The following is a 14,247-nucleotide window of genomic DNA, read 5'->3' on the forward strand; positions in this document are numbered from 1 at the left end:
ATTTAAACATGATGTGACCGTGTTGTTTCAGCAATTTCACTTGTTATTTTTCAACCCCCTTTAAAATGTTGCAATATTCTAGAAACACAAATGCCACTTGGGTTTAGTCATATTTTCTTTAAACGATGAGAAAATGTTGCCGCGTGCCAATAATTCTTCATCTCGATGAACTCCTGCCAACGATAACACGCAGGTAACAGAACGATTCTCAGAAGCTCACTCGGTGTCATGTTCTTCTTCAGGGATCAACAAGCCTCCGAAGAGATTCTCAGGTATTTCTTAAAAACCCCCTTGTCTTTCATAATGTTATCAAACACATAAAAAAAAGTTAATTTACAAAGTGTGACAAAAAAGAATCTTTATGAATGTTTTGAAAATACTGTTTCCATGTAAAGGAGATCTAGTTTAGAAGTGTATGGGTTTCAGATACCAATATGGAACACGTTATGACGTTGCCCTTAGAGTAAAAGTGACTGTTATTGTAGAAGGACTTTCTTTGATGCTGGAGGAACATTAGAAAATTGTGTCTGTTTTGTCATGTGCGTTAACTTGGATGCCGTCTCGACGCAGCTGTGTTAATAAAACGAGAGTAGATTTCATTGACCCCGGTGATTTTGCCTGCAGGTTACTTCATGCCGACGAGAAGAAATTGTGATTAATATGACACTGTCACTTTTCGACGTTGGATAACGATTAAGTGTGTGGTTATGTTACGTCCTCGGTTTCACCTGACGGAAAATAGCTGATCCCTCCACCCAACAACCCAGAGAAATGAAATGTGCGCAAGGGAGGTTTTCAGATACATCAGAATGAACGTTACGTTTGACAGGGAGCACTTTTATATTTGGGGGGGGGGGGCTTCAGAGATTTCCTCATCTCCTTCCTGGTCAAATGAGGATATTACCGTCTCAGAGCACTTTGCGTATCCCGTAATTCATGGGATTTTGGTATTTTTGGATTGATGCGTTTTTATGATCATTTAATGTTGATGATTTAAGACGAGCTTCCAATTGGCTCTTAGACGCCGACATGATACTTTCTTTAATCCCCACTTCATTGTAGAAAAAGAAGCATTTCTCTTTCCGGTGAGATATGATGATATTTAATGTACTATAAAAGCACTCTGCTTGCTTCATTAATCTTTAATTGAATTTGCAGGTCTTATATTTTGACAATGGTTCTGTATGTACAATTCTCATTTCCTCTGTTCTGAGGTCACCGATAAGGGTTATTCAAGAATATCAGTTAAATTTACAATCATTACTAACTTCAGAAATCTGTATTCAAGGTTTATCTTCTTTTACTGGTTTTATTTGGGAAATAAGTATTGCTTATCCTGCTGACACCACCAGCTATACCTTACCTGATGGATGAACATCTCAAGGTGTCCACGGATAGCTCTGCTAATCCCTTTGGAGACACATTGACCGATTTATGTCTTTGGGTCTCAGGAACGAGGCTCCAAACAAATTTGGGGAAACCACTGGCTAAATTCCCCAATGAGGTCTAGAAGCCCCGCAATGGACACATTTGTCCTTGGACATGTCTCCTACCACAACGCCTGATCTACCAGTGCTTACATGTGTCTATTGAATTATCTGCCAAGGACAGTGCATGTCCATTGGTTGATTCATAAATGTTCACTGCTATCTAAAAAAAAAAAAATTTTTGTCCGCAGCTGTCCTTAGCATGATCCCCAAACAAAACATTGAAGTCCAACTTTATCTCCAGAATGGCCTGCATGAGGGTTTTTTCTCTCTAACCTCTTTAACAGTAATTTGTTTACCAAGTAACTGTACTTTCACCAATACTGAAAAAAAAGGAACAAAATATTTACTTGTTAGTAGTATTCAGTCTCAAAAAGTACAAAAAGAACATATGAGAGGCCTTATCAGGTTGATGTTTGTGGAGACATAAACGTTTCTGGCTGTATTGATTATGGAGAACTTAAAACTTAAGCAAATTTAGAATTACCCCCCCGGAGTCAGGGCTTCACCAAAAATGTGTCCTATTAGGGGACACAACGGGAACCAGTTTGCCAAGTCTTCTTTCTTTGGGGGGCACAATCCCCAGAAGGTTATGAGACCCATTCCTTCGCTCCTTGTCCTACAATTACCCATGCAATTATGCAAATCCTAATGGTTATATTTATATGCAGCATACATATTGTGGTGTTTTTTCTGTCCTTAACCTTGGTTATTTTTCTGTTGGCCGCCATCTGCCTGCCGCAGCATATTTTATGTTTCTTCTCCACTTTCTGAGTCATGGGAATAACTTTACAGAGGAATGGCTGGGTTTTAAACAATCTGTAGTCTGGGAGGCTTCTGCACAGCTTGCGGAAACAATGCATGCAGAGCACGGGTTGACAGTAGGATTCTAAAGTAATTGCCGCTGAGGGATCATGGGAAATTTGCATGGAATGCCGGCGTGATTGTAGAACTCGTGAAATATAAGTTTGAACAACTAAAAATGGACCATTAAATAAATAATACCAAAAGTGATGTATGGTTTTCACCGCTGGATTCAATTATGATTTTATCTCTGATGTGACATTTCCTCATTAAATTATTACTCGACCCATAGAAAATAACTTGATGTAATTTCAAGGCTGCTGAACAAACTGTTCTCTCTCTCTCTCGGAATCTGACTGTTGATTGGGAGATCAAAAGCTGTAGGCAAAATGCAATCCAGCCCATCATAGACCATTATTTTGACAATAATTTGTTTGTACGCAGGGTGTTGCTGCTCTCGGACTGTACAGGAACAGGCTCTGTCCATAGCGTGTGATCAGATCCTCACTGGTATCCTCATGTGTTTAAGTGCTGGATTAATGATTATTGTTAGGGGACCTGGAAAAGATGTCACTCTACGACTCATCCAGTTCCACTATTTCTTGGCCCCAGAGGATTATCTCTGGGTCATGTCTTCGTGTCTCAAAGGTCTAGGCGGCCTAAGACAGTCTATGAAAGCTGTAGCTTTGGTCAGGGAGTGATAATATCTGTACTTCGCCCTCTAGTGGCCCCTCACCTCATCATTTTCTTCATTCCTCCATACCCTCCCTTTCTTCCGTCTTTCTTTGAATCTTTCCTCCCATTCTGGAATTGCAAATGGTGCGTCATGGGTCAAATGGTGTGTCATGGGTCAACACCTTGCTCAGCTCACACGCCACCTAGAGGAATATGATGGGGTAACAGCGATTTTGGTGAAGAGTGGTGCAATCACCATAGCAACAAATTCAATGTTCAACCTCAACTACCCCCAATGTGTCTTGGTTTTAAAGATGTGCTAGCAATTGGATACTAAACTCACAATACAGGCTTTGAAAGTAAAAATATGCAATTTTTTTGGTGAGGATTCTTATTCATGATCTGCAGTACACCACCCAACATTCACCCAGGTTTTCTCTTTACCCCTTGGTTTTCGCAGGTTCTAAGGGCTGTGTTGCTCTTTCCGACAATAGAAAGGATGGCTCAGTCGCCCCAGGGCAAAATCATGACCCCGTTGTTGTGCAGCCTGCGCTATATCGTATACATGCCTCTCTATCTTCTCTCTTTTCTGCCTGAAAGTTTAAAAGCCTCGGTGGTGAAATTTATCCTGCGGGGGGTAAAGTCTGTCGATGAATCTTCAGTCACAGCCTCATTGAGCCTCTTCAGGGTGGATTGTGCAGGTACGTGTCCTATTATTCTAATTATTGAGAGTATCTCATATGATATCTTTACTTAACCCCTTAATGACAAAGCCTGTATATGTACAGGCTCAAAATGGAACCCAAAACCTATACATCCTTTATTAATATGATTTCTGTGTTGTATGCCTTGTGGGGGGATTAAACGAAAAGTAATGGTTTTATTTACTAAATGGCGAAGCTCCCAATACCTATAGTACAGCATAGTATTTCCTTCCCCTGGCAAGAGCAATTTTGGTTAGGACATTCCACTGGTTTATATAATCATAAGTTATATAGACCCGGAGGCCGCCATTGCTGTCGGTCATGTGATATTTTGGGTGACTTTCCCGACTCAAACACCACACTGAGCTGATGCTTTATGGAAATGCTAATTAATTTTTATGGTAATGAGGTCCTCTCTTTCGTTGACATTCATGAGTCAAAGGGTCCCTCTGGAAGATTAAGATATTTTTAATTGTTTGTCACAAGGCAGTATGATGATAAGTGTTGGTCTAGAACATATACAGAGCTGGAACATATACAGAGCTAGGACATACACAGAGCTGGAACATATACAGAGCTGGGACATATACAGAGCTAGGACATACACAGAGCTGGAACATATACAGAGCTAGGACATACACAGAGCTGGAACATACACAGAGCTAGGACATACACAGAGCTGGAACATATACAGAGCTGGAACATATACAGAGCTGGAACATATACAGAGCTGGAACATATACAGAGCTGGAACATACACAGAGCTGGAACATACACAGAGTTGGAACATATACAGAGCTAGGACATACACAGAGCTGGAACATATACAGAGCTGGAACATACACAGAGCTGGAACATACACAGAGCTGGAACATACACAGAGCTGGAACATACACAGAGCTGGAACATACACAGAGCTGGAACATACACAGAGCTGGAACATATACAGAGCTGGAACATATACAGATCTAGGACATACACAGAGCTGGAACATATACAGAGCTGGAACATACACAGAGCTGGAACATACACAGAGCTAGGACATATACAGAGCTGGAACATACACAGAGCTGGAACATACACAGAGCTAGGACATATACAGAGCTAGGACATACACAGAGCTGGAACATACACAGAGCTGGAACATATACAGAGCTAGGACATACACAGAGCTGGAACATATACAGAGCTAGGACATACACATGTGCAAAATGCGCAGCCATTTCTAAACATTATATTATGTGAAAACTGGAATTGTTTTAAAACAAAAAAAAGTAAAATGAATGATACTAATATTAAGCTATCGGAGAAAGTTTTGATCCAGTTTGCTCATTATGTCCATCATTGTGTTTTTGGTAAATCTTTGTTACCTTTACATAGCTGCTGTAAATAGCTGGCCCAAAAGAAGTTGTGTATAAATATAACTATTTGCAATACCAGCGACGATTGTCCCATCTCCCAACGAGGAAAAGTGTGCCCCCGACCCCTGGGCACTCAAGGGTTAAAAGCAATTAATTTCCATTCGAAACAGTAGTCCCGTTCCTGCGATACCCTTCGCGCTAAAGCGTTTCTGCTTTTGTATAAATAAAGGTTTTATTTTTAAGTTTTGTATATTTCCATTTTCTGCCAATTTATTTTTTTTTGCCCGTTTTTGCATATTCTAGATACATACATTGACAATTATTTATTTATTTATTTTAACTGAAAATCGTAAACGTATCCACGGCGGTTCCGCACCGACGCGGGGTCATACGAGGGCAGGATGTTTTATCTAATAGTGTGCCTTTAAAGCAGAGTGCGACAGAATGAAGTGTCTGTAACCCGGTGCTGGAAAAAGACACTGGCTCGCAGCTTTTAATTCACACTGAGTCACAGGCACCTGTGGAACCCTGTCCTGGGGGCATTAAAAAAAAAACAAAACTTGACGTTCCACGTTTTGAGGCTAAATTCCAGAATTTCATTATCATTCGTGGTTTGCTGCGCATCACCTCCATCCTGAGAACATTAAACAAATATCCAGTATCTCTAAAATAGCCGCGATTATTTTTTCCAACTGGAGTGTGGCCCACGATAATTTTGCTAGATGCGTTCCCCTCGGCTGTTAAAACGCGTTTGGTCTCTGCAAGAGGTCTGCGAGTGTTTGTAGGTGACCTTACTTTTCTTCCTGTGGTTTGTTTATTATCCGCTCCTAGTGACGAGCCGAGGGTAAGGGACCCCGGCCAAACGCTTTTCTCATACAACGTCCTGAGGCTCCGCTCGGCAAATGCTTCTTCAGGCCTCCGGCCAAACAACACGTTTAATATAAATTGACCCAGAACTGGGCAAACGCTGGTACAGGATGCCGTACGTTTTTTGGTTTTTTTTGTACAAACACACAGTTCGTGTAAGTGTTTCAAATATTGACACAGTTTGTAGATTAGTGACCTGCTTTCTGGGCAGGATTTCCCATAAGGCTCCGTTAGTTTGAGGGAAAATTAGTTTATACCAGCCGTTAACTCTAAAAGTAAACTTTAACCATCCACGTTGTGTCGATGTGCATATTCCACTAAACCGATTTTTTATTTTAAAGAGAGCAATATTTTTTTTAATAACTCACTGTGTTGCATGAGTTTAAACTCATTTACAATTTTACCTCAGATAAAAGTATTTGGCCACATTTTTCCCTTATTTTTAGTAATGCCTTTTTTTGTAAGACCCTTGTAACCCAAGTGGGGAGAGGTGGAGGGTGGAGGTGTTAATAGAGAATAATAGAGAGACTCATCTCTTCTTTTGAATTTCACTATTGCCTCTATGCCGACAACAGGCTAGTCTCATCTCCTGATCTCTCGATCTCTTCCTGTGCGCCTAATTGTCTCTTGTTGTTTGTTATCTCTCTGTCTCCTCTATCCACAGTATCATTACCATACCTGGGAACTTCTGAGCTCTGGCCTTCCCATGCGGGACGCGGCCAGGACTACCCACTGACGGCCGTGGGCAGTCCCGCTGCCGTTGGTGGGCGGTCCCGCTGCTGCCGGTGGGCGGTCCCGCTGCCGTCGGTGGGCGGTTCCACTGCCATCGCCGAGCGGTCCCGCTGCCATCAGTGGGTGTTCCTGAGGACGTCTAGGGCATTCCCAATGACATCTGGGGCGTTCCCGCTGATGTCAGTTAGCTGACATCGTGGGAAATGCCCCCATTTAATGGGAAAATTGGCAGGAAGCGGCGGTGTGTCAAGACCCCGCACCCCCGACCCAGAGCACCGGTGCTTCACCCAGAGTTCTCTGGGTCAAACCCGGGGAGTTCCCAGGTATGATCATTACTGCAGAGAACAGGTTCTCTGCCTTGGTGTTTTGGCTCGCTGTCTTCTTCATCTATCCTATACAGTCACTCGCCAATTCCTAAAGCCTTCACCTGAAATGTCAGATTAAGCATTTCCTCACACAAGAGACTAATTAAATATTAATCAGTTTCCTTTCGATACTCCATCTGGATTATTGCAACTGGCCTCCACCCTTGGCGTTTCACCCCTCCAATCCATTCTGAACACCTCTCCCGGACTAATTGTCTTATCCCATCACTGTTCATCTGCTGCCTTGCTGTGCTGGTCCCTTCACTGGCTCTCTTGGCCCTTACCTACAGAGTCCTTAATGCACCCCTAGATATCTTATCTGCTCCACCCTCAAAACCTCCAGACCATTGAAGTCTCCTCATCACCCTCACTAAAACCAAATCATCTTCATCTAGGCAGCCATGTTTTTGTCTCGTTTCCCCTCAGCCTCCTAATAGCTCACAGGGGCAGTGGGCTCATCTCTGTCTGTACCAGTATGTCTTGACGTATGGCATTGTCAATGTTCTTATTGTGTTAATGGTGCCAAGCCATCTACTGGTGTTGTAATATAATGTAAAATTAACCACAACAAGAACACAAGTTAATACATACTGATACAACAGGAGAAGAGGGCTTTGTTCTTGAGAGCTTACAGTCTATTAGGAGTGCAATAGTGATAAAAGTGATTAAAGGTTATTTTTGAAGTTAACAAAAAAAAAAATGTCTTCTAAATTAATAAAGAAAAATCTTTATGTTAACATGATTCTCTTCCAAGGAAATTCTTTTATGTCAAACTGGGATGTAGTTAAAACAGATTCAGATTAATTAGTCTGTGTCTCTATAGAAGCCGCAGTGATTGGCTTTTTGCCCCAAGCATTTTATTTGGTGTTGATTGTTCTGTTTGTTCTATTACAGATAGAACATTGTAATGGAGCTCGGAACAAAGAGTGAACATAATAAAATATAAAGTACATTGTTATTTTCCTCGTAAGAATAAAACATTCTTCTTCATTAATATCAGTTTCATTGGAACGCTGAACACTTCTGGGTATTTAACGGTCCTTAATGTGTACAGAAAGATTTGATGGGGGATAGATACATCTGCAGTGTTCCAGTTTCAGCAAAGAAACATTCTTATGTTCTGGTCGTCAGTTTTATTTTTTGGCAGCTGCCCCTGATTGTGACAACCAACACCTCTGCATAAGCAATGTCAGAATAAGGCGATATGGCAGAGCTGTTCATTTGCCCCATCAAACATATAAAGTGGGAGGAAGGTGGTATGACGTTGCCAATTACATGCTGCGAGCAGACCTGAGAAGGACATTGTGCAAACTTGGGATTCCCAGGAAAGAGACGCTCAATTGTTGGGAATAAATAGGTTATCTTGAGCAACCCAAGGTTTTGGTAGCATTTACCCCATGACTAGATCCTTCTGTGTCCATCGGTTGTCTTTGTGCACTTTTACTTTTGTCAATTATCTGTAGGGCTGGAAGGAGCAGTGCTTATTCTACATTTTTGGATACTATGTGTGTCATAATGGGCCACTTGGCTTCAAGGTTTCCTGTCGTCTCCTGGCCATAAAGTGTATTGAAGGGACACGCCAGCCACCATATGCATTTTAATTTATTTGATTAATGGTTCCTTTAAATTTCCTAGTGGACCCCATTGCATACACATGGGAGTACTGAATAATTCCACCATATGCATTTTCCTCCAGCTATTTGCCTTCAAGGAGATGCTTTGGCCGACCACATCTCCTGCCATGTCATATACTTACCACCGATCAGCTCCAGACAATTTCTGGGGAATCTAACGAGACACCAACCCCCATCCCCCGTGGGTAGAAAGCTTTCCTATTGAGTTGATGTGGGAAAAGTACAGAGGGTTCATGTTTAATAATATAATTCCAACCAAAATGTGTGGATGAACAGATGGATAAAGAGGTAAGCACAATAAGCATCCATGCTACAATTTCACCAAGAAGGAGAAGCTAGAAAACATTAAATGAAGAAAATTGTCTACAGTCATGGATGTAAAAAGTTGCTGTTGCATTTTTCTTTTTTCTTCTTTTTTCTTTTTTTTTTTTTTTTTAGACATTTTAGTGCTGAAGTTCTAGGCCAGTCAAAAATAGTTAAGCAAAAATAAATTCAGTTTAGGCAATTCAGACAATTCCATACATACCAACCACATACCCAATGTAACTATTTTTTCAAAAAAATAAACAATAATGGCCGAAAAGGTATCAAACATGACATACATGCAAAAAATGTAATACTAAAACATGGTTTAATAAACTTTATTGGTCTGACGTAAGGTTTTAATCTAAATTAAGTGCGGCCGCCAAAACACGTGCCTCGAAGCGACACAGGATTTCCAACGTGTATTCTTGGAAAATGAATTAATATCTGTCTGGAAGCTGAAAAATTTCCCATCATAATTTTTTGACAATTTTCTGTAATTCAGAATTAGCCATTTAGCCAAATAAGATATTAAATTTTGTTTTTTTTAAAAACTATTTTATTTTTTTCTGTTGAAATCATCACAGATTTGAATGTACATGGATTATGTTACCTATAGTTTGTATTTGTAATTAATCTTCTCCAAAAACTTTTTTTTTATATATGATATTTATATCTAAAAATCTATTATTTGCCGACACGTCAACACCACTTGGCTCCATGTCTTTGGTCTTGCCAATTGGGGTCTGTTTACTAGGGTTGGATAGATAGAAGAGTTACGTTTCAGCCCCTTGACTTCACTATATATATATATATATATATATATATATATATATATATATATATATATATATATATATATATATATATTATCCCCTGTGAGCTTCTGCTGCAGGGGGAGCTTGTCTGGCCCTGTATAATGTGTAATTAAATCAGTGACATTTGACATTAACAATAATAACCGTGTCATCGACATAAGTGAGGCTACTAGGACCATTTTGGGACTGATTCATCCCCAATCCATATCTTCATTTGCATGCAAAGCCGCATTCTTTCATTGGTGGCCACAGGTAGATGTATTTATGATGTCATCTTGTTAAGTTATGTTTTGTGTGCTATACACAGGATTCCTTCATCTTTGTGTCTTTACAAATGTATTTGCTTAAATAATCAACAATATTGGAAAGGGTTTTTTTTTTTTTTGTTCTTTTCGTTGTCCGGAATGTCATATAAGCTGTCCAGTTGCTAAAAAAATACCTTTCACAGTTTTCTGCATAAAATTCTATTTCCTGAGAGCATCCACAGTTATAGTATTCAGTATTTTTTTTTAGAATCTGTAAATATGGAATATCAGATCCTCTTAGTTGTCTGGTTTTTGTACACTCACGTCAACAGCGGCAAACCACATTCTAGCCACAAACGACCCATTTGCCACTATTTAAAACATTAATAACCTGAGAAACATTTTCTAAGTCTGTGCAGTCTTTCCACAGAATGTTTTCAGTTATATATCCTGAAAGCTACTGAACTGCCAATAAATGTATATTATTTTAATCTTTATAAAGCTATAAATTTGATGACAAACCTATTTTATAAATTATAACTAGTCATCCCAAACGGAGAAAAGGAAAAGATGCAAAATTCATGGAATAATGGGAAATACTGGTCCGTCAGAAATTACAGATTTATATAATCTTGAGATTCTGCGTACTTCAGTTTGAGAATAGAGGACTCGCTAGATTTTGTATAATAAGGAAGTTTATTGCTTCCTTCTGTTTGGGAGTTTTCATACATTGAGTTTTTTTTATTGTTATTTTATTTAATTATAAGGTAGTTTATTTGGGGATTATAAATGTTAAAGTAATACTCAAGTGATGGGTAACTATAGGCACTGGATCTGTTGTCATATATCTGGTACTTACCTATAAGAGATCCTAAATCCCGTTCGATGCCCCTCTTTTCTAGAAGCGCAGAATGTATGCTGGGTTCTACAGCCCAAAACATCACAATAATCTGTATAATCAGCAGTAAATGGGTTCATAAATGACATTGTGTAAATAAAATACATTATTATTCTTCTGAATGTCTTTGTTTCATAAACAATGATGAATATGTCAAAAAAAATCAAAAAAGGTCTAGTTTAAAGCCCTCTGTCTTAGCCATGCCGATAACCACGACCATGAAAATAAAAGTGTTCCTCTGTAGAGGTGTCTGTGTGTTATGTTGTGATATAAATCCTTCCGAAAGACCCTTCAGGAAGGGGAAACAGGAACTGATTGATTGATTTTGTTACAACTGGAAACTGATACACAGAATAAGTGGATCTTGAGGGAGTTTTTGACGGACTGAAGGAAAACGGAGGGGGGGGGGTCAGATAAGTCAGCAAAGGACATTCCAGAGAACGGGAGCACCCCCTGAGAAATCTTGTAGGCGAAGAAGTGGAAATCCGATCAGAGGACAGACAAATATCATTAGATGAGCGGAGAGACCAGGTGTTTGGACATAAGAGAGAAGACAGTCCGGTGTTATATGCTCCTTTCATTATAACATTATAGTCCCAAAAACCGTGGCCGACACAAATGTGGACTAATAATTTACTCATTCAACGATTTATTTATTTTTACTATGTCAACAGTTAATGTTGTCGAGGATAGCCGTATTGGTCCTGTGGTTTAAATACCAAAAACATGAGTATTGGAGTTTGCGGTAGTATCTTTTTTTATTGGACTAACATTTGGTTTTAGGATGACCTTTAAAGAGTATGAACTTCAAAAATATTGCACGGCGTGGTACTAAATACGTATCTGAGGAGTGAATGACTGGTGCGGTGGTCATAGTCGTTTGAAAAAATGTCCTCTAGCTCCACCTAGAGGAGGGGAACATTAATATTGGCCTTAAAATCTCTACTGCAGCTATTGGCAGAGAATTGACCCCTCGTGGCCTGAAGAATAAGGGGCACATCTGTAATACCCCATGGAGTTTTACGATTAATATTCAAGCCACCAACATTCTACCACCAAATCAGCTGATACCGGTTCACCCACTGTCATGCCATGTTTTAATAGCATGTTTACATGTGCCTGAGTGTGTTTCTAATTTGGTGACGTGTTTAGGATAAATCTTGTTCCACTCAAGTTTTGAGACTAGTACAACATTCCTTGTCTTTGGTAGCAGTAAATATATAAAACTCTATATACAACATTTTTATATACGGACAATATAACCTATATTCCAGGGTATGTAACGATGTCAGAATGATAATTGTCGCCAAACACTTTTTTTTTTTTTTTTTTGATGTACTGGATTTTTTTTGTAAAGATTTTTAGGGGGGGGGGGAATATAAAAAAAAAAACTTTAGGGCTATTTTTCCATTTTTTTTCCCCTCATTCTTTAAAATAAAAAAAAAACATTAAATATTGTAAAGGCTGCACTCAAATTTTTATTTTTTTTAAAGAATTTTCATAAAAATGTTTGGTTCACTGTAAAAAGGTGAAATTTCCAGATTTTACCATTTTACTTTTTTTACAGTGATCCGTTTCTCTGACGTGCGATAGGGAGAGGGACTAATACTTGTATAACACAATGAGCTTTATTACATGAAAATGTAATTACCTAAAGCCCAAACATGAAAGAGGGTCTCATAGCCCCCCCTTTTGCGTTTGCTTCTCTGTGCCCGGCGGACGTGTAGAAATAAGAAAACGCAAACCAGCGAAATTTGGGAAGAACAAATAGAAATTCTACCAGCGGCTGAATAAATCCAGTAAATTTACATGATGGATATGAACTTTGCTATAACGCATGGGGGACCCGGTTAGTTTCACAGTCCTAGCCATCTCTAGCGATGCCCCCCAATAAATTACATATAGTATGATACAATGAAAGTGTTCCGTATGTGTTGAGAGGCGCAAAGCTTGTTAACTTTTTTAATGATGGATAAGGGGGAACGGTTTAAGTAGTTGTTGGTTTTCATGTGCCAACCTGTTAATATAATCCCACGCAAATTAATGGCATATGTCGGTGGATTAAGTTGCAAACTTCAGCCTCGATGTTTTGTAAACCGCCTCCTCCCCTGTCCCCTGCTCTAAACAAATGTCTTCATATGATACGGTGTTAAAAAAAAAATCCCTGCCCCGTACCTCGGACCGAAATCCAGATCTAGTGACTGTCCGTGGAGTTCCAAGACACTTGGCAACAGTGGAGAAATGGGGGTTGTAACTCTCAAATGATGCATTATACTTCACTATATGGGATATCTACCCTCCCCCCATTCCTACTATATTTTAGTGAATTTTAAGAGTTTAGTCATTTTGTGTGTAGCGTGACACGCATTACACAACAATGGTTTATAGTTACATGTGTTAGGAAGGATCGCAGTGTCTAGATTTCTCCCAATATATAAAACATCTTTCTTGGACCGTAGACCCTCTTTATTTTCCTATGGCTCGGTTGTGTAGTGTATGTACATTATGTCACAGAGGACCCCAGATGCTTGGCCAGGCATTAGTGTGTGATATGGTGTTACATTTAAGGGGGGAACACAGTTGCCGAAGTGAAAATGTGACAAGAGAGAACAAAATAGAACTACTAGTTTAATAGTTTGGGGTTTTTTTTAAATATATATATAATATCAGTATAAATGAACAAGTTAAAGATATGTTCATTTTTGAAACTTGGAAAAATAAAGAATAAATATTTTTTTTGTGTGTTTTTAGGCACATAAAACTTATTATAAAATCCTATGAATAATAAAGTCTGTAAGTTCACATTCTATTCTAATCGTAACACAGACTACGTTACAATAGGTTGGATTTCTAGGGCTCCAGCAGATTCCGTAGCGCCATTACACCAGGGTACAACATACGATGAACTATAAGGTTAAAACAGATAATATACAACATAAATAATAAAATGAACATACGTTAAGACGAAGTATTAGAGGAGGAAAGGGCTCCTACTGTTTGCACATATATAGTATATATTTTGTAATGTGTAAAGTACTAGTATATACATAAAGCAATCATTTTTAGATAAAATGGTCAACAATTAGTTTTCCCTGCTAGATTTAGTTTTAGATGGGTTTGTGAAGGTAAGGTTTCTGTCTCCTTAAGTAACCCATTTTGCTTGCAAACTACCCTATTCCTTTACCTGCTTTAGGTATTACAAATATCACCTCAAACTACCCTATTCCTTTACCTGCTTTAGGTATTACAAATATCACCTATCCATCTCATCTCTGGCTCAGTGTCCATATGTCTTTGCTTCTAAGCGACAAGACTAGGCAAACTGCGACACCCCATGCGTAGCCAACTTTAAAT

General features: G+C 39.2%; 1 protein-coding gene across 1 annotated transcript in view; it reads left to right on the plus strand.

The window, feature by feature from the left end:
* The window catches only part of LOC149288320 (lipid droplet-associated hydrolase-like), a 58,031-nt gene that overhangs the window by 35,031 nt on the left and 8,753 nt on the right, over positions 1-14,247 (plus strand). Inside the window, exon 4 of the mRNA XM_089491871.1 lies at positions 3,427-3,667. Coding sequence (XP_089347997.1) covers positions 3,427-3,667 — 241 coding nt within the window. The remainder of the gene's footprint in view (positions 1-3,426; positions 3,668-14,247) is intronic.

This window comes from Sceloporus occidentalis, unplaced genomic scaffold (genome assembly GCF_023333645.1).
Source record: "Sceloporus occidentalis isolate IW3139 unplaced genomic scaffold, rSceOcc1.0.p SCAF_52, whole genome shotgun sequence".
NCBI classification, from domain to species: domain Eukaryota; kingdom Metazoa; phylum Chordata; class Lepidosauria; order Squamata; family Phrynosomatidae; genus Sceloporus; species Sceloporus occidentalis.